The sequence below is a fragment of the Rhea pennata genome, chromosome 3 (assembly GCF_028389875.1).
Source record: "Rhea pennata isolate bPtePen1 chromosome 3, bPtePen1.pri, whole genome shotgun sequence".
Classification (NCBI taxonomy): domain Eukaryota; kingdom Metazoa; phylum Chordata; class Aves; order Rheiformes; family Rheidae; genus Rhea; species Rhea pennata.
The window spans coordinates 35,740,985-35,761,608 of NC_084665.1; the positions used below are offsets into that span (position 1 = coordinate 35,740,985).

At 40.5% G+C, this 20,624-nt stretch overlaps 1 protein-coding gene across 3 annotated transcripts in view; it reads right to left on the reverse strand.

Annotated features, from left to right (window-relative positions):
* CMTR1 (cap methyltransferase 1) overlaps nucleotides 1-20,624 on the reverse strand; it is a 30,673-nt gene that overhangs the window by 9,553 nt on the left and 496 nt on the right. For 2 of the 3 annotated variants that reach the window (XM_062571977.1, XM_062571976.1), the window contains exons 2-16: nucleotides 18,893-19,027; nucleotides 13,846-13,988; nucleotides 11,458-11,616; nucleotides 10,023-10,115; nucleotides 9,204-9,275; nucleotides 8,451-8,545; nucleotides 8,274-8,346; nucleotides 7,872-8,070; nucleotides 5,705-5,823; nucleotides 4,299-4,395; nucleotides 2,971-3,103; nucleotides 2,160-2,339; nucleotides 1,688-1,744; nucleotides 798-855; nucleotides 43-111 (exon numbers count right to left, since the gene is read on the reverse strand). In XM_062571977.1, coding sequence (XP_062427961.1) covers nucleotides 43-111; nucleotides 798-855; nucleotides 1,688-1,744; nucleotides 2,160-2,339; nucleotides 2,971-3,103; nucleotides 4,299-4,395; nucleotides 5,705-5,823; nucleotides 7,872-8,070; nucleotides 8,274-8,346; nucleotides 8,451-8,545; nucleotides 9,204-9,275; nucleotides 10,023-10,115; nucleotides 11,458-11,616; nucleotides 13,846-13,988; nucleotides 18,893-19,022 — 1,677 coding nt within the window. In that variant the 5' untranslated portion in view covers nucleotides 19,023-19,027. The remainder of the gene's footprint in view (nucleotides 1-42; nucleotides 112-797; nucleotides 856-1,687; nucleotides 1,745-2,159; nucleotides 2,340-2,970; nucleotides 3,104-4,298; nucleotides 4,396-5,704; nucleotides 5,824-7,871; nucleotides 8,071-8,273; nucleotides 8,347-8,450; nucleotides 8,546-9,203; nucleotides 9,276-10,022; nucleotides 10,116-11,457; nucleotides 11,617-13,845; nucleotides 13,989-18,892; nucleotides 19,028-20,624) is intronic. The other variant, XM_062571978.1, reaches the window with a different exon arrangement.

Sequence of the window (20,624 nt, forward strand, 5' to 3'; positions counted from 1 at the left end):
GTACGAAAGGATTCAGAACAAGCTTCCAGGTTAAGGTCTCACCTGGATCAGCTCAAAGAACTTGGACTTGGGATCTGAAGATGAGGGAGCAACACGGGCCTGATCAGGAATCTGGGGGAAAAAAAATCCAAATGATTGGTAATAAGTGCTGCATGTTCATAGGAACCTTTGTGTTCCTACAGAATACTGTGCCCCCTGAAACTCCTGCTCTTAGGACTCTGGGTGTTGGAGGGCCCACCTGACAAAGAAAAGGCCTAACATACTGCAAACTTAATACAGTTATATCATGTCACAGGAAACAATAGGCAATTTTAAAAGGGTTCAGGTTATATATTTTATTCCATGTGTGTTTTGGAAAGTTTCAAACGCTATGTGAAGAAAACATGTACTAATTGAAACAGCACCTCCACAGTAATGAAATACTGTTTCATCTAGGACATAAAATTAGCCCATGAAACTGACTGCTGTGTGATCTCACTGCAGTCAGAGGATCAGGAATGAAAACTGCAGACCCACAAAGCCACTAGCTGCTGAGTTTGTTGTGTACACGATGAAATATCCTCAACAGCAGCACAACAGAATAATCAGAAGGCTGTTCACTTAAGCCATTCACATAACCTCTAAGCAACATCATGTTTACTTATTTGAACAGCTTCAAGAGCTCTCTGATTTTTCCAGAGGACACCATTAAACATATCAAACCCCTGGCTAGAAATTCCTTTCTGTACTCCAGCTCCTTCCTTATTTCACCATAGCAAGGACACCTTCACAGCCTCCCAGATTAGCAGCCTACTTACCCCCCATAGCTGGAGACACTCTTTTCGGATTTCAGCCTGCCGTGGCTCAACCAATGTCCTTAAGAGAAAGCCAGCACACAGTTAAAACAGCGAACCCTCTTTAGTCTCGCAGTGTTAACATATCCCAGCCCTACCAGTCTGCATCTTAGAGTATCTGGCTTGGTCAGACACGTACAGTGTTCATTAACAGGTTACATTCAAAACAGGATGTTCCCACCTGCCCCAAGTCTAGCTTTGTTTCATGGTCTGTGCTACCGTTAGCAGCCTCTTCTCTGTCTCAGGAATGGACTATGGAGACATTAATATTCTCAAAGTGATGTATTGGTATGAACTTACCTCAGTCTCCAAGAGCTTAGAAGCAGGATACATAGCCCTATTTACAAGCAACAATGTCCTCTTTGGCATCACACAGAATGGTCTCAGTGTTAGGATTAACTCTTAGATGACTCCTGGCTCCCAGGCTCATTCAGTTTTCTACTACATATTCTCTCTGAATGATGCCTGAACAATAAGTTATGACAGAGAAATGCCTATATATTGCAGTGATTTAGGTAATTCCAGGTATGTAACTTAGACGCTCTGAATTGTCCCCAGAAAATGAAGAGCTACGAAACACAGTTAACTGAGGTGGTTACAACAGAATTGAAAATACCAGCCAGGAGTTGCTTTTCTGCTCAGATTCCTGTAAAGTAGAAGGCCCACTTCTGGTAACTGGAAAGCATGCCAATCCACAAAAGCCTTCTTAAAAAGGGTGGTACTAGACAATCAATTTTTAAGATGCCTTAAGCTACCCACATGTTTCAGGGAGCAACTCAGAGACAAATTGACAAAACAATTCATTTATAGTAGGTTAACTCAACCCTCATCCAAAGTAAGGGGAATATACTCACGTGTCTTGAACAAAGGCACGAATTTTGGCTAGTGCCTTGATCTGAACTTTGCAGTGGCTGAAAGAGAAGACAGTTTTAAGTCATGGAACAAGTTAATCACCACCAAGACTGTTTTACTGTTCAAAACAAGGAATAGTGTTGGAGCACCAGGAGGAAGTCTGACTAATCCTCAAAGCAGTATTGGATCATCATAGTCCAATATTAATCAAAGTGACTGGAAGGCCATACTAAAGAACTAGGCAGTAGCATTCTGCACAAGAAGACAGCCTACAGAGGCCAAGCAGTCACTAAAGTATAAAGCATTTGTCTCTGCAGAGGGTCAGACTCTGCTCTGTCAAACCTCTTAGGGAGCAAAACTAGAGCCATCTAACAGCAATCAACAAGTACCTCCAAGAGTGTAAGCAGTTACAAGTGAAAGCCATGTTAGCTGACCTACTCCAGCCAGCGGCTCTACTCGCCCATGGACACTCACTTTTCATTAGAGCGAACAATGTAATCATAGAAATCTTGGTTGCCTTTGATCACGTTCAATGGAACAACTAGATTTACATCCACGTCTGAGTTGCGCAGCTGGTTGAGTCTGATGTTCACCATGAAGAGGTAATCCCGCACACCATCAATCCCTAGCTTTAATCCTTTGCATATCACGTACCTGCGGAACAAGTCAAAAAGATCATGCGAGTTCACTCTGCTACACAGCCAACTTTCCTGCCACACTCCCAACTGTTAGGGGAGCTTTGGTTTCCCAAATCCCAGGAATTCTTTCCCCCTGGGTTCCCCCAGTAAGAGATAGTCTCACCTACCACAAAATCCTTATGCATCATTTTCTACTCTCTGAAAAGATTGGGAAACTCAATCCTATTCAAAAACCTAACAGATCTTCCTAAAGTAGTAAATCAACTCAGATAAACTTGACAATTAAAAAAGAGGTACAATAACACACATAATATGCTCTAGCTTCACTGAAACCTTAGTGGTTTCATGCAAAACAAAGTTGTTATATATTCAGGTCCACTGCTCTTCCCCCAGAGAGAAGTCAGTAGAGGCAGGAAAAGACCACAATAATTTGGTGAGCATCTTCTTTACCTTGTCAACCACCATCATTTGCTAAGCATCTAAAATGTTTCCTCCTCCAAGAGGAAATGAGTGAGATCACCGAATTTCCACTAAGCTGACCTAAATCCACTTATCACAGCATTAAAAAAAGGGGGGGGAGGGACACCCCACCACATACACCAGCCCACAGGGTTTCTTTAGTAATCCTTCACGCGCTACAGTCTTACCTCTCTGAGTTAGCAGGACGGCTTGTCACAGGTTTAAAGATGCAAATTTGCTCAAAGCAGCAGTACAGCAGATAGATAAGTCCCACACTGAATGGGGTAAAGAGGTCAAAGGTTTTGCAGACAAAATGTCCTCCTGGGGTGAAGAGAAGAAGCACATCAACATCAGTAGATTATGAGGAAACAAGGCACCTCCACAACTTTTTCTCCCTCAGAAACAAACAAAATAAATGTTTTTGTACAATTAAACAGAACCTGAAATACTTTCATAAAGTAGATCAGTGGGGTTGCATGAACAGTCTTCTCCATATTTCTGCAGTAAAAAGTAGTTCCCTGACCAGAATCAAATCAGTCTGCTTGCTGTCTCAAAAGCAACCCTTCTATCCTCCCCACAGAGACCAAATTGTGCAGTATGGCAGAGCAGCATACTATGCAAAAGCCCTGACAGAAGAGCAGCTCTGGTCTCTCCAATGAGAAGCTTCAGGTTGGAAGAAAATCAACAATTATCTAAACAAAATAATTGTTCATCTAGAGAAAGTATCTATGCTCTCTGCCTACAAACAAGGCTCCTGATTTCCCTCAGGAAAAAGAGGTCTGTGTCTATTCAGAGAGGAAAGACTTACAGAAGGTTGTTCTTTTTACCGTATCAACATCGAGATGCTACTGCTAAGCAGATCACTGCCTCAGATACTTACTTCTGAGCACAGCACAAGGTAAACAATAACCTGATGAAAATTTTTTTTCTCTTTCACTCTTGTGCCTCAGTGCCAAATGCTAACTAAATTCAGCACAAGAGAGGAGCTATTAAAACCAGATACAGCTGTTCTGTCCACCATTTGGCAGCAAGAGAGCTACAGCTAGGACAATAGCAGACATCATCTTTTTCTGATCATAGAGATGATAGATTCAAGGGAAAAAAGCCACAAGTTAAAACAAAGGATGAATTGCATAAATACCATTGCCTGTTCCAAACAGCCTGCTAAAATAATTCAGGAAGCAGCTAGTTTAGCTGAAACAAAGCTCAGATTTACTGTCCAGTCATTGTACTATTGACCTTAGTCCAAGACAATTAATAACACATCAAAAAAATTTAAACTAATGCATTTTACCTCATGTTTGTAATTAAAAACAGACATGATCATCTTATTTTTTCTTTTCTCTAAACTTTGAGATAATCATCTCAGGATGAATGGGAACACACTTACTAAATTCAATGCAACTCACCCTCACAGCAGTGCAAACATCATGGCATGTTAATAAAATTCTAAAGCATCCATCTGAAAAGCTGCAGATGCCTTAAAGAAGCAGTGAGATCAACAGATAAAACATACCTGTCCGGACAATAGACAGTGCTGTAAGAAACTGGCAAAGCATCAGTTGTTTGCTTAGTATTTCTTGCAGATTCTCCTGACCCTCCACAGAGAAGCCCTGCAATGCACATAGAATGTGATTAGCATCTCCACAAATCTGTTGCTCAAGCAAAACATTCAGTACATCTGCATCATGGAATCATGACAATTTCTACTTTTTAGAATAGAAATCATTGCCACCAGGAATTTTAATAGCAAGCATTGACATGACGCTGATTGACAGCTGGCTGAAAGGCAGAGCTCAGAGGGTCGTCATTAGTGGCATGGAGTCCAGTTGGAGGCCTGTGGCTAGTTGTGTCCCCCAGGGCTCAGTACTGGGTCCCATCCTGTTCAACTTCTTCATCAATGACCTGGATGAGGGGACAGAGTGCCTCCTCAGCAAGTCTGCTGGTGATACGAAGCTGGGAGGAGTGGCTGATCCACCTGAGGGCTGTGCTGCCATTCAGAGAGACCTGGACAGGCTGGAGAGTTGGGCAGAGAGGAACCTCATGAGGTTCAACAAGGGCGAGTGCAGAGTCTTGCACCTAGGGAGGAATAACCCTAGGCACCAGTACAAGCTGGGGGCTGACCTGCTGGAAAGAAGCTCTGCAGAGAAAGATCTAGGAGTGCTGGTGGATGACAAGTTGACTGTGAGCCAGCAATGTGCCCCTGTGGCCAGGAAGGCCAATGGTATCCTGGGGTGCATTAAGAAGACTGTTGCCAGCAGGTCAAGGGAGGTGATCCTGCCCCTCTGCTCAGCCCTGGGGAGGCCTCATCTCGAGTACTGCATCCAGTTCTGGACTCCCCAGGACAAGAGAGACATGGAGCTACTGGAGAGAGTCCACAGGAGGGCTATGAGGATGATCAGAGGACTGGAGCACCTGCCCTATGAGGAACAGCTGCGAGAGCTGGGTCTGTTTAGCCTGAGGAAGAAAAGACTGAGAGGGAAATCTTATCAATGTGTATAAAAGTACCTGAAGGGAGGGTGTCAAGGGGATGGGGAGAAACTCTTTTCAGTTGTCCCATGCGACAGGACAAGAGGCAACGGGCACAAACTGAAACACAGAAGTTCCTCCTAAACGTGAGGGGGAATTTCTTCACTGTGAGAGTGACAGAGCACTGGAACAGGTTGCCCAGAGAGGCTGTGGAGTCTCCTTCTCTGGAGATATTCAAAACCCATCTGGATGTGATCCTGTGCAAGGTGCTCTAGGTGACCCTGCTTGAGCAGGGAGGTTGGACTAGATGATCTCCAGAGGTCCCTTCCAACCTTACCCATTCTGTGATAAATCTCACTTTGTAAGCATGGCCTGATGTTAAATCGTATACTATATACAGACTGAGGTATCAATTTTGGTCATTAGTGCAAGAAGAAAAAGAAAGGGACCAACCCCATCAGCCATTAAGAAATGCACTCCCTTCCGCTCGGTATTGTCTAAAACAAAATTCCGGAAAGCAGTGATGTTCTCTGGACGGGTGATGTCTCCATCTCCATCAATCCCTCCTTCTCCTAAGAGGAAAAAAGGAGGCAGTTACTAACATGTTTGCAGAGTACTGACAAAAGACCAGTACATACAGGCAATCTATTTACAGGCATTTAGTCCGCAACTACACAGACCTTGGTAAATGAGTAAGCATTAATGCATTCCCTTGTTCACCAAAGATGCTAGTTAACTTAAGAAAATTATGCAGATTGTGTGGTCAGAGCTAAACAAAGTCATATAATAACCATGCTCAAAATATGAGTTGTACATTAGCCTTGGCAAATGACAAATCATTCACTGCCCCCGAGACACAAACTGACTACATTACAATATAACACTCTCTCATTCAAGCAGGAATGAAACAGTTGAATCTACTAAAAATGTAAGAATCAATCTCATTGCATAGCTAACTGTAAGTAATGCATTTTACAGGCAAGGCAAAGTTATTTGTATTGTGCATTGGCAATCTTCTGTTAAGAATTAGCATCATTCCAGAGTAACATAATGACCTATTTCCAAACACATTGTAAACTGGAATCAAAAAAGCACCAAAAATAAAAACAAAACTGTCCACATACTCCCTCTGTGTACAAACCCTATTTTTCTTTCTCTACTCCCATTATAAACTGATTTGTATTTCAGTTTTCTGATATGTCTCTCTAAAAATCAGATGTATGTACTCCCCCAGGATGACAATTTAGAAAATTAGTCTAAGGTGCATTCTAGAACTCACCAACTCTGACTTTTAAGAATTCTGAAACTCTAGTTGGTAATAGCCCCTATAAATCTTCTACAACAACAGCCTCTATTAACTGAGCAACTAGATGTCTAGAAAGTAGCACAGATCAGGATGCATGATAGTGTTTTGAAAACTAAATTCCTCATCAATTATCCTGTCACTAAGTGAAGTGACCCTAGAATTTGTTGCCATTCTTCATAGCACAAATATCAAGGCAGTTTGTTTCCTTCCCATTGCTGGAAGAAAGTTTGTACATGTCTCACTAGACTTTATAGCATAATAGAGAGAAAAGGAATCAAGAAAATGCATCAAAGTCATTGGACTATTCATTTCTGCAAGTCTCTCCTCTCTCCTAAAGAGCACCAGTCTATGAAGATCCAAATGCTGCATCTATTAGAACGTGTTTATCTGCCCCACTGCCCTTGCCATGAACTACTTATTTAATTGATCTAATCTTCAACCGCTAATCATTCTCTAAGAGTTCATGACCAGCTGTCAGAAATGTCAGCCAGCAAAAGTTACAGTGGTAGGGAAAAACAGAAGCATGATTAAGTGGAAAAGCAAGCTGGCTACTGCCAGATAGTCACACTTGACTTCTCTTTACACAGTCTAAAAAAAAAGCAGGAAAATTAGCAATCCTTGTATTTCCCTTCCTACATACAGGCTACACAGACAGAGGGTTCAGTCATATCAGTAGGTTTAGCAAATTACCATCCATGAGATGAGATGCAGTAACCATCTGTTTACCTGTACTTAATCTGTCACAAATGCAAGGTGAAATATGTTAGTTTAAATATCTTTGGATTAAAAAGTTCATTAAGTCACAGAGATTCAGCCATAGCTTCAAGCTCAAATCTGATTTATTGGTCTTTGCTAAGAATCCAGAATCAATTATCAAAGCAGAGCTAGAGATGCCTGATACAGAAGTAGACTGCCAGTCAGGCAAGTAAGGTTTCTATTTCTGGCTCTGCTCACAAATCTTTAGGCAAGTCACCTCAACCACTATGTTTCAAGCCAACAGCAGTAAAGTGGGAGAAATAGCAGCAAGCAACCTTAAAGCACATTATAATTTTCAAATAATTGCTCAAATAGAAAATATTACAAGGGACACATTCCCAGGGCAGACTAGAACTAACTGTGGAAACATGGCAGTGTGCAGGCTCTGCAATCTCAACCACTTCGTCAGACAACAGTCCCCTTCTATCTTACAAAGCGGCTTCCAGGAACAGACTTCTCTTAGATCCCCACAGTGGTATCAATATCAGCCCCACTCCTGATAGAGAGGCTGCAATAAAAACAAAAACATGAGGTAACACTCACATGTGTGCTACATACCATAGTAAGGTTCAAAGAGCTCACTGGAGGCAGAATAGAAGTCCTCTAGTTTAAAGTCATTTGGTCCTTTCAAGGTCATGCCAAATCCTTTTGCGTGCCATTTTCGCCTCCACAGGACATACTCAGAGAAGCCCCCGGGGCCAGCACACACATCAGCAAAGTAAAGCAGCTCTGCTTCTCGCTCCTTTATTAAGGGCCTCTGCAAAAGGAAACTGAGGAAATTCTACTGACCCAGTAACAGCTCACATCAGTCAAACTACATATACTATCAACTGCACCACCAAGACAGTCTCTCTTAAGCACTTGCTTTCTCAGCTAATAGCCTACGGACTCTCCTTTCTCCCCATCTTCTCCATTCTCTGAGACAGCACAGCTGTTTGAAAGTTAAATAGAAGCCCTCACCCCCTGGGAGTCCTTAGGATTTGTAAACATGTAGTCAAAGACATGGTCCATATTTGCCATCTTCATTGCAGCTCTGTGAACACACAAAAAGGGACCTGTTTAGTTTCAACCTTGGTTCTCAAGGCTGAGAGGGGACAAAAATAGGAAAGGGGCTACACAACCAGAAGTTCTGCAAACCTATTCAGGAAGAAGACTCCACGGATCATCTCATAGGGGTTAGATCTTGTCCGAGCTCGACGCATTTCTTCTCCATCCAGCTCATCAAATACACTCTGCATAAAGAGAAATAAAACTGAGCCAGACTTGCTACAGGCTTGAGGGATAGCTAGGCACACGCATTTCCAATCCTCACGCTTTTTTCTTCTTGGACTGTTAATTCTATCTTGGGTTTGGTCTTCACAACACAGAATGGTTTTTTCAGTCGCATAATATCCAGACTTCGAAGCTGCCCCATTTCTCAAATGAATTTAGCAACATTGAAGAATTCTGTACTGACAGCTCCACAGCCTGATAGCCTAGTTAGTCACCTAAAAAGCAGTCACAGCCCAAGGGTTTTCTCCAATACATACACATGCTCTATCTGCCCTTCTACTGCAATTCATAGAGGCATGATTAAATCCAGGAGGGGAGATGGAACATACAAGAAAGGAAAGGAAGTTTATTTCCTTAGCTCATTCAAGTCTTCAGACTTCCAGCTGAACTGGCTAAAAAAGAGAAACCACTAATTTCATTCATCTATTTGAATGCTGAGATGTGAAGCAGGTCACAGAACAAACAGTAACAACTAGGATTCTAGGTTATACCAGCGGCATAGAGGTGAGAGAGGATGCCTGAGCACAATCACCTAAGCACATTACTCAGTCCTTTCCAATTATTTATTTCACTTGCTTCCCTAAAGCCTAAATCCACTCTGTAGAGAAAGGAACTCACCTTGCACTGCAGGACATTACGTAAAAGCTCTTCGCCACAGAACTCCGTTTCATCTTCAATCACCATCTTCCTCTGGAGCAAGATAAGAACACATAGACAGCACTCAGCACACATGGTATCAGTAATTTCAGAATGTAAAACGCAACAGCGATGGATGAAGCTTGCCAACCACATACTGGGCTGTATTAGCAAATGTCTAGCCAGCAGGCCAAGGGGCTACTCCCCTCTATTCAGCATCTTGAGACCATATCTTGAATATTGCATCCAGATTAGGATTCCCCAGTACAAGACAGACAGATTCATATATAGGAGTGAGCCCAGCAAAAGGCCACCAACGTGCTGTGGAGGGCAGAAGCACATGACATATGAGAAGCACTGAGGGAACAGTTCATTCTGTCTGGAAAAGGAAAAAAAGAGAAAAAAGTAGTTGTCTACTACCTAATGGTAGGAAACAAAGAAAATGAATCTAGACTCTTCTCAGAAGTGCATAGTGATAGGAGAAAAGGCAATGGACACAAGCTGCAACACAAAATATGCTATATAGAGTTTTTTTTTGTGTGTGTGTGATAGTCAAACACTGAAAGAGAAACCAAGATAGGCTGCAAGATCTCCATCTTTGGAGAGATGCAAAACTCAATCAAATAAGGCCCTGAAGAACCTGATCCAGCTGGACCTGCTTTAAGTAGCAGGTTGCACTAGTAACTTCCAGAAGTTCCCTCTAGACTAAATTATTCTATGATTCTTTGACAAGACAACCATTCCAGGCTGAGTACTCCTGCATCTTCTTAGGCTAGTAAGTACTGGGATCTGGAAAATTACCTTCCCCACAGTCATCCACTCCTCCAGCTCCTGGGCATCAGGGATTTCTGTGGTGCATCCTGTACACCAGTCCACCTCCTCATAGGCACTGGGCTGCAAACACAAGAAATGGTAAAGGTCAGAGAATTTTTTTGCTAATAAAATATAACAACTAAGTGCTCCCCAAAAGCTTGATGCTCACTCCTCCCATAAGGGGCTTCTACCATAATTTCTGGGCCAAGCACAATTTTCTCTCCTAGACTGTAACATGTCATTCTTCGTGGAAAAAAAAGTGAAATAACTTTCCTCTGATCAGAGTCCTACAAATAGTAAGGGCATAAAGCCTAGTAGTCTCACAGTGCGTTTTAGAGCTATCGCAAGAGAGATAGTTACAGGTAAGAAAAAAAAAAATCTTGATGATACTTTACACATCCTTTCTTTTCAGTTCTTTCAGAAAGGCTCTCACAAAACAGCTAGTTCAAGCTTCAACCAGCTTTTGTCAATCTTGGGAAGGAATTGTTACAGTAATAAAGATTAAAGTGACTCCACTCCTCCACACAGAGTCTGCTAACACCCATTCACCTTCTCCTTATAATTGAATTGTAATTATTAGTAGTATTATAATAGCATCATCTACAAAGACCAATCACATATGACATCTAACTGTTCTGTGAGCTACGGAAACACACTGGAGAACGAACCCAAAGAGTCTACAAGAAGAGGTCTCAGATTTCTGGCTTGCAACAGATAACCTCTGACGTTATTTATAACTACTGAAAATAAAACAATTCAAAGAAAGGAGGTGAAGTACTACAATGTCACCATACTTCACTTGACAGACATTACTGTCCTTGGCTAATGGGACCTTTCGGCTTACTCTCCAGAGGACCAAATGCCTAGGACTCAGTTTTGTTTTTTTGTTTGTTTTTAACTACAACACATGCCAGCTATTTCACACCAAGCGAGGCTTTACTTTGATGACATCCATTTCTATTTCCCAATTTTCTTCCCTGTTGAAAAGCTTGACAAGATGCAGGAATACAGCAGGTCTGCATTTTATTTGGGACTATTAAGCACAGCTAGAAAAGTTACTTTAGAAAAAAACCTCAAAACATCAGAAAACCTACAGAGGCATGAAAAACACTGACACACAGAATAAAAATAGTAAACAGAAAACAGCTTGATGGTAATCTTCAATCACCTTCTCTCCTGCAAATATGGAAACAAAATGTATAGATCACAGCAACAACCTGAGACTGATTTTTCACCAGCATATTAATACAGGTGAACAAAAACAAGTTTTGATGTGCTTTTCTGGGACAAAATGAGGCCTGGATCTATCCAGCAGATCCATTTGACAGCAGCCAGTTATATCAGAAAATAGTAAAAAACATTCCCACAGGGTGAATCCTGAAAATGTCAACAGAAAAAAAGATTCAAAACAGGACATACTTACCTCTGGTTCATCCTGCCAGTCAATATTCAGCTCCCCATCAAATCCTTTGAGGGTCAGCCCAAAGCCTCTCCTTCCCTTCTGACTGGAGGCCTCAACAATATCCTTTCTGCCTTGGCCATATTTTCCCAGACCTTCTCCTTCACGGAAGCCCATCTTGGCCTACAAAGAAAGCAAAATGACACATCACACTGAAGTGAATTGAACGCATCGATCGCTCTTAATCTCAGCTGTAGTTTTCAAGACTTGATATCAAGTTCACCCCACTGAGGCAGGAAGGAGAGAAGTAGATCCAGAAAACGATGCTTGAAAAGATAACGCATTACAAAGGGTTCAGTAATGCAGGAAGAGCCTGCTCAAATAGAAAAGTAGTGAGGAGCCAGGAGCCATTTGTTACCAAGTTCAGCGAGTGTGGATTGTTCATAAACCAAAAGATACTGACACAGGAAAAAAAAATAATGTTTTGATGATTTTTTTTTGTGGAAATGTAGTCACACATGCACACAGATATCTGCAAGTGTCAGTTAAAAATTCAGAGGAGGACTTCAAGACTGCTCCAGAAATGCATTATCTCTTAGCTTAAAAGGAAAATCTTCATTAACTGCTACTTTTTAAGGCTTTTCTCTTCATAGATCTTAGCAACAAGAACACAACAACATGAGTGTGAACAGAGTCAATTCCACTTCTGGTATGCATCCACAAGACAGTAAGTAAATAAAAGACCTAGAAAAGTGTCACATCAATGAATAATTTATCTGCATCTCCTTCCCTGTGTAAAGCAGCAATGACATTGTTAACTGCCAGTCTGTATGAGAAAGAGTGCAAAAATATTATACATGCTTTATACAAAGATACGTAGTGTTCCACCACTGCCTTTGCTATCTGGCTTTGAATCTTCTGAGTTATCACATCTTGAAATATGTGCATTAAGCATGACAGTCACTGAACCTGTTAAACACTAATTTTCCGAGAACAGAATAGTGAACATCTTTTACTTAATGCTATCAAGTGATTCAGCTAGAGTTCAGAACAATCTTTATATCCGAGTCAATAAAGCTGTACAAACAAAAGCTTTCTGAATTCAGACATACAGAGTCCCCACACCATGGCAATTGAAGACACATACCTACTCGGCTCTGGAGACAGCTCTACATGTTAAAGACAGTCTGTCTGGTGCTAGAATCTGCAAACTGCAGCCCAGGTGGCAAATAATTCTGAATGATCACCAGCAGGATTTACCCACAGAGGAGCACATTAACAATCAGTAACTCAGTCTCCAGATCCTGCAGAGTTTTAAATTCATCAGGAACGGAAAGTTCCTGTTTTGTAAGCATATGATCTTGCTGATTAGTAATAGTTCAACTCTTTGAAAAACAGTATCACCCAATTCCCATAAGCAGCAATACAAACAGTAATATCTGTAAGTGGAAATCTGGCTGTGAAAGGACATACCACATAGTATCAAACTAGGAACCTTCCCAGACCAGCAACTACTTTGTAAGAGATTTGGGGAGCAAAACATCATACTTACCACTACTAATAGTCACAGTATAGTTAATTTGCCAAGCTTTCCATTTAATGTAGGACTATCTGTGTATATGCAAGTCAAAATTCACAAGATACCAGATGAACTAATGTGCCGCAGTTAACTCTGCGTCACTTTAAAAAAAAAAAAAAAAAATCTGTCTTCACACTTTTTGTTTCAATATATTTGATTCAGTCACACTGATTTTCAAAAGCAAAGATGAGTAAAGAAGAGTCTGGTTCTACAAAAGGTTACATTATTAAATACCAACCTTTGGAGGCAATTCTGAAACTAAGGCAAAGCAAAGGAACAGTTACTGCACTGGAGGCTTCTACGATCTGCTTCAAGAAAACATCCTCACTTGGAAAAAGCATTACAAACTTCACAAGTCGGAACTTCATTAACAATTTCACAGCAGCGCAAAACACAAGCATAACTACCGCTCCTCAAGTTAACAGCTGCATTTAAACCAATCTCAAAGATTAGCAGAAATAGGAATCTTCCAAATTTCTAGAGGCCTGAGGCTTGCAGGAATAAGCTTCTGTGCAGTAGGCACGTGCAGTAAAAGACAGACTTGGACTTGAATGAAAAATACAATTATAAGCACAAAAGTCTCTCTTGTAAGAGGGAAAGATTATACTCACTGTAGTTTCAGGTTTGTAATTAAGAAGGTATAAATCACTGATTGACCTTGCTGCAGCTAGAACTGCTGATGCTTTCATTATGGGCATAAAAAGTCCAATAGCAAGCATAGAGAAAAAAAATCTCTTAAAAGAGACCTTAAAAAAAAAAAAAAAAAAAAAAAAACTTTGTCCTCACATACTCATGAAGTCTTAATAATCTCATACAAAATCATTTTGACCTACCATGAGCTTTTGGGAAACACTGTTATACATAGAGTAGCGGGATGAAGTACCCTCCACAAGAGAGTCTTGCTTGAACTCATTGCTGAAGACTGGTCTTTTTTCATCACTCTCACTATCAGACCCACTGCTGCTACTGGAAGACTCTGAAAACAAAACAGTAGAAGAAGTGAATACAAAAATAAAAAGAAAAATGGAATCAAGGCATCTCAGCTACCACATCAAGAACTTTAAGGTGTGTTTTATTCAATCCTCTCAATGAATACAAGCTCAAATAGGACACTTCAGTATGTCATGTGTGTTACAGAAACCATGCAGGTGCAATGTAAAATACTATCTGGAACCAATACCTGGTTACATTCTTAATTTTACTGAATGGTTAACACTCCTTTTTCTCAGGGGTCCATATGATCTCTCTCAGCCTGTAATAAACATTTTAGACACTCAGATTTCAAACATGCCAAAAGGCCTGGCAAACACCATTATGGCAGCAGCAAAGGCCACAGCACGATCATCATGGCACATTACTGTGTCTGACCTTTCAAATGATCCCAGGCAGCTGGGAAAGTCCATGAAGAGTTCCTCCTGAGCATAACAATAATTACTGATGCCTTGGTAAATCATATTGGATTCTCCTCATTTCCCTATCCAGCTACAGGATTGAACACAATCCCTGACCTAACCACAAATTCATATCATGCAACACAGACATGCAGCAAATGGACAATACTGCAGAAAGAAGAGAAGATTTAAGTCCTTTTAGTCCCCATAATAAACTTCACTTTGATTCAATTACCCACTTCAGCAGCATGATCCACAAGCTCACTATGGAAAATGAGACTGTTTCACCACCAATTTTGCACAAACATCACTTGCCCTATAGGTCTTTCACGGAAAGGTTTAACCTACATAGGTTATCCTTCCCATAGAAGGATACAGACTAGAACACAGCCAATTTCTCATTACCATTGTGGGTCTACCAGTACATTAATTTCATGTTTTCCAAATTCAACTGGCTATCCCAATATTCCTTTCGGCAAGCTTCACCTTTTGGAAAACTCTTAACTGAGAACAGTTTAATATAACAACATGGATATGCTATGGACCACTAATGATCTGAGGGCCGCAGTTTAAAAACACTAAGTAAATAACCACTTCTTTGCTACATTCTAGAGCAAAACCATGCTATTAAGATTTCCCAAATGTTATTCTGATAGAACTAACCTTAAAGCTTCTGGTTTCCTTCTTTCACAACAGCAGGCCAGTATACATCTTATTCTTTACCCTGCACGTATGCAGCATAGGACTGCAGCCTCAAGCAGCACAGGTACCTTAGCTGGCTAGATTCTACTAATACACCCAGGTGTGGTACCATCTTCAGTAATACGAAGAAAATAGAGTAAAGCACGAATTCCAACAAAAACGGAGTGGTAAGTCCCTTTTTGAAAGTAGTTTGGCATGTATCTTCCCCCAACCTGCTGCTCAAAATTATCCAGGCCACTATGACTGCATTGAGCGTATTTGCACCAGATTATCACATATGCTCACTGCCATGGTGCAGAGCAAGTTGTACACTTTGGCTCAACTACATCTAATTACATATACAGGAGGTTGCTAAAACAGTGTAAAGTCCAATCCCTGCAGGTACTCAATGCCTACATTAGCTTGTCTAGTATAACCACCTCTTTTACCAGCAATTTACCTTGGCCTCACAGAATCCAGCTTTACAGAAAAATGAAGAAAAAAAAAGAAACCCACTCAAACCACAGTTTACCCAAACCCAGGAAGCTCCAGGCTAGAAAGGTAGCACTTCGGCTGTCTGAGAAAGAAGCTGCAGCTGCTCCTAACAGAGGGGTTGAAGCTCCCTAACTGCATCCTTGCAGGCAGAGTGCTGTACAGTCCTTGCTCCCATACAGAGTCTTCTGCTCAACACCAAGATCTCCTCTTCCACACAAACAATAAACCTCATCACTTTATGCTCCAGGAAGCAAAGACAGAAAACCCTAATTTTGGATGAAATCACTTGGCCCACCCCAAAACAGCACCAGGGACAGGTTCCTCCTGCTTCTGGTAACAGTAGGTATTTCTTTTCCCCATGTCATGTGCACCTAAAACAGCAGCAACAGCATTGAAGCAGACTAACTGATATGGTTGCATTTGAAAGGTTAGCTTCACCACCATAAGGCTTATCACTACTTTTAGAATGAAAGCTGACACTAGGAAGAATTGTAAGCGTCCAAAACAGTGATGTGGAAAACTTAACGAAACAGAGGAGCCCTTAGAGTATATTCCTCTTCCTAGATTACCCATGCTGACTGCATCTTTCAGTTGATTCCAAGGCATTATATAAGCCCATGAAGTTACTTCAAATTTGCTTTAGCAAATACAAAGAATTTCTTCTAAGCAGTAAGCCCTGTTAGGCTGCTCTTCTCTCTTTAAATCCATTACAGATAGTAGAGATGCATCAAAAGAATTTGCAATCTTACAGTCTGTTACAGTGTCCCAGTCAAATGAATGTGATATTAAAGAAAAGCAAGAAGCCTAATTTTTTTAATAAGTGTGGTCTGATTCAAATCAAAACAAATGCAATTGTTGTAAACAATGCTGAATGAATTATTTGGCCAGGTCCACAGAAGGAATAGTTATTATTGTAAAAGGTAATATAAAATCCAAAAGTCTTGACACAGTGAGTCATTCATTAAAAGAAATGCTGTGCCACTGTGATTTTTGGCTGATGCTGTCTTACTACATTTTAAGAGTGGGAGAAACAAGTCACACTGAAACATTAATTCCACAGTGAGGAGCCCAAGTTACATCAGAATTTTAAAGATGAACTGATGAATTCTTTTCCTCCTTGCAACAAAATAAAGCTAAGGAAGAAACAGGTCATGCCTGATAAAGCCTTTAAGAGCCGTAACAGGCAAAGGGTGTAACATGAATGCAATTAACTAAACTAATATGATTACCCTCCTAACATCATGAATCAATTAAAGAATTACTTTGCCAAACCTAAGTGACAACTAGACAACTATAACTGCTTCTGTAAGAATCTCATGTGATAATCTGCTAAACTTTTACTACTGAAATCCAGAAAGTTATTTTAAATTTTTGCTGAAGAGAGTTTTCACCCGGACTAGCGAAGCAGTTACTGACAGATTTGGGAGAAAGAGAACATAGATCTGGAGAAAGAGATATAATATATCAATGGAAGAGAACTGCAACATTTCTGTTATTGAAAAAGAGCAATAGCTCACAGGCTAGCTTCTTGCTTGAATATCAAACATCAGTTGAATACAAAAAAGAAAAGCACATATGATAGATCTTAACAGAACACAAATTAGCTTATTAATATTCGTCAGTTATAGACAAATGGTGGCTTATTCAAGCAGGTTAAATATCAGTCTAGTTTAAAGAATTTGATGGAGATGATAGAACAGGCACTCAAAATAAATTGGATCAAAGTCACCTGAAACTCACAGAGCAGAGCCTACACAGGTACAAAACAATGAGCTGCCCAACTGAGGGCTGTACCTATGCCTAACTCTACTGTGGGACCTATTCAGGAAGCAAGTAGGCCTGTATGAGCTGTAGTCATCACTGCAGCTCTACAGCTGTGAGATGCCCAAACCGATTTGCTCTGGGCTGGATACAACTGGGATCTAGATGGGAATCAGGTGATAATCATTTGACTCACAGCCTGCTTCACACCAAGCAGGAAGCCCTAAAACCCATGGAGTCCTTCCCCTTTTCTTCTTGTAAAGCCACTGTAAGAATGAAAGAATAGCATTATTTTCCTCCCCAAAATTTGCCTAGCACCACTGCATTCACATCAAGTTAATATGGCTGAGCAGTCCATAGAGACTACCAGAGAAGCATTTTACTATGGGCAGTATCAATTTGTTTCAAAAACATTAAGAGTTATAGCCTATTTTGACCTGTAACTGAACTAAATGACCAAATAAGTAGAGGGGAGGAAAAGAAGAAAACAAACACTGGCTTGAAATATTTAGCCCAGCCCCAAGTGCAAGCTGCATTCCCTACCAACTCTCACACCCTATAACTCTAACTCCCCCATTCACCTCCAGTCTTGCCAGACACATACATGAGAGACACTCTCTGCCACTGTGCCTGCTCCCAGCCACTGTGCCTATTCCCAGCCAAACTGACCCACTCATTTTCCATATCTGTCCCCTTTCCATTTTCACAATATTCTGTGCCCAGAAACCATCTTGCTAGCAGTTTGTTAACCATGGAAATCCCAAGACTCAAAAGTAACAGGTGGGAGTGTGAGGCAGCATGAAATGCCAACTTGTGAGTGTTTATAGCACCCTGCAACAGGGATAGCAATTGTGTAGGGCATTCTTGTTGTCTTTGGTATATTCCAAGCCCTGGAGAGAAATCAAGTCCAGCTTGAGGAAAGTTAGAAAACAGATACAGTTAATTCTAAACCATTTTTAATTTACGAAATCAAATACCTGTGAGCCCTCACAACTCTTACACAAAAGTCACACTGAATTAGCAAGAGAGATGGTCTTACAACCCAGGAATCCCAGCCAACTCACCCTTTGCACACATCTCAGTTTGTCCCAGCTGCAAAAATTGGGATAATATTTCTGAATTGTTCTTACAAAGTGAGATTACCATGCTTCATTACCACATATCACAAACAACTACTCACTAATGAAAGCTTCCAAAACAGAAAAAAACAGAGACTGAAAAGACTGATACTGCTGATTTATAGTCTAATATCTGTAAAGATTCTGTCTTTGGTCATCTACCTCCAAGTTTTATTTTCTATGTCTGAATTCATATAATTCCCAGATTAAAACGTCTGCATGAGATTTTTAGAAAGGGAGAAGGGGTTTTTCAAAATAATTTTTAAAGCTTAAAAACAAAAAACAGTTCGAGTTTGTGAATAAAAATAAAACATTTTTTTCTCCTAAAGAAAAAGCATGCCCTTGAAGCTCAAGCTCTTAATTAGGATTTAGGTTCAACTCCTAGCTATTATTTAGATCCCCTGCAGTGATACACACACTAACTCCAACCTTACCTTGAGTCATATGGTTACTAAATTGAGTTTCATCATCTGAAGTAGAACTGAGGGTTAATCCTAAGTCTTCTATCCTCTTCTTCTGCTTCTTTTGTGGGCTGCTAAACTCTGGCTCTGCCCTTCTCTTCATTTTTACTGAAAGAAAAAAAAAAGTCACACTTGGTAAACATTAAGACAGTCAACTTTTTTCTGCTTGCTGAACAGTAAGGTGCAGATCTCATACTGGCAACACTGTGGCATACATCATTTTATGGACTATTCAGTGGTACCCTTCTCAAATTTCCTTTAGGTAAACATATTGGATTCTTTAGATCATCTACTCAATAGTTGGTCTAATTAATCAAACAGGAAAACTATAAAGAAGCTTCCCTATTGTCAATGACTTGAATTTAGAATCATTTCTACAACCTACTCACCATTAAATACTAGCAGCTTACAAGAACCAAGGTTTCAGCACTTAGATACGTACTGAATCAAAGATTCACTTCATCCAAACACAAACAAGAGGAAGCAAGGTAAATCTAATGGCAAACACATAGGTGGAATCAATTTCTGACAAAAGAATCTCAACACCTCTGACCTTACTCATGCTAACATTAATTACAAAATGAGCTTTTCTACATTAATTTTACAGTAGAACTTTATTAAATTCAAAAATTCACAGTTCTTGGAGGGGGGTTGATGTTTGCTATTTGTTTGTTTGTTTTTACCATCAGACATCACTGGCAAGACACCAAGTTTCTGGATGTGCCAGATAAAACTTTGCATAAACCCAGGAAAAGGAATATCATTCAAGGCTGAGTTAATAGGACCTAGGTAGAAAAAGCCTGCAGAGAAGTGCCAAGAAATAGGAAAACAGGTGAAAATCAAAAGGCATAGATCACTGTAGCACTAGCTAAACTTTCTTGCTATTGGTGACAAGCAATAAAAACCAACTAACATTTTATTATGCTACATATGAATGCTAGATTAGAAAAGGAGCACTGAGTGAGCTTCTGATTCTAACCCTGTCACCAGAATTGTTTCCACAAACTTATAGAGATCCATTTAAAATCAGTCCTTTTATTCACCTCTATGACCCTGTCTGGAAGACCATCTCAGAACTTCACTGCATTGTGGCTACAAAATCTTTTCAGCTCCAGCAGAAGTTCAGTCACAGCCAACTTATGGTTATCTGCTCTTGTGCAAATACAGACCTCTAGCTTAATAAACAGGGCAAGAAGAAAGCTAAGTATCTCCAATGTACTGGGAAACAACAATTATATTTCTTCTCAGATCTTGTCTAATTAAGAAACTCTTACCTTATCCTTTCTAGTTTTCTCTCAAAATCTCCACCTTCTTAGTCTTACTAATTGTCCCTCAGTACCCCCATTTTTCTCTTGGACATCAAACCGTGCAAAACTAACTGAAAAGTAAACTACAGGAGATACACAAGGTGACATTATCCCCATCTAATTTGAGTCAATGCCACAAGATTTGCCCCCCATTCTTAAGAATGGTGTAAGCTAGATAAAACAGAGCTGAATCCAACCATCAGACACACGCACATCTACGCCCTGTAACCCATAAACACTGATGCTTTAATTTAAATCAAGGATACATCTTAGTCATTACTCTCTCTCTCTAGGGCAGAATGGCGCTAGCCAGCAAAACCAAGCCCTCAGACTCAGCAAGCTCCCCTCGACAGGAAGCATCTCCTTATTTCTGCTCACTTTTGCCAATTCCTGAAAAT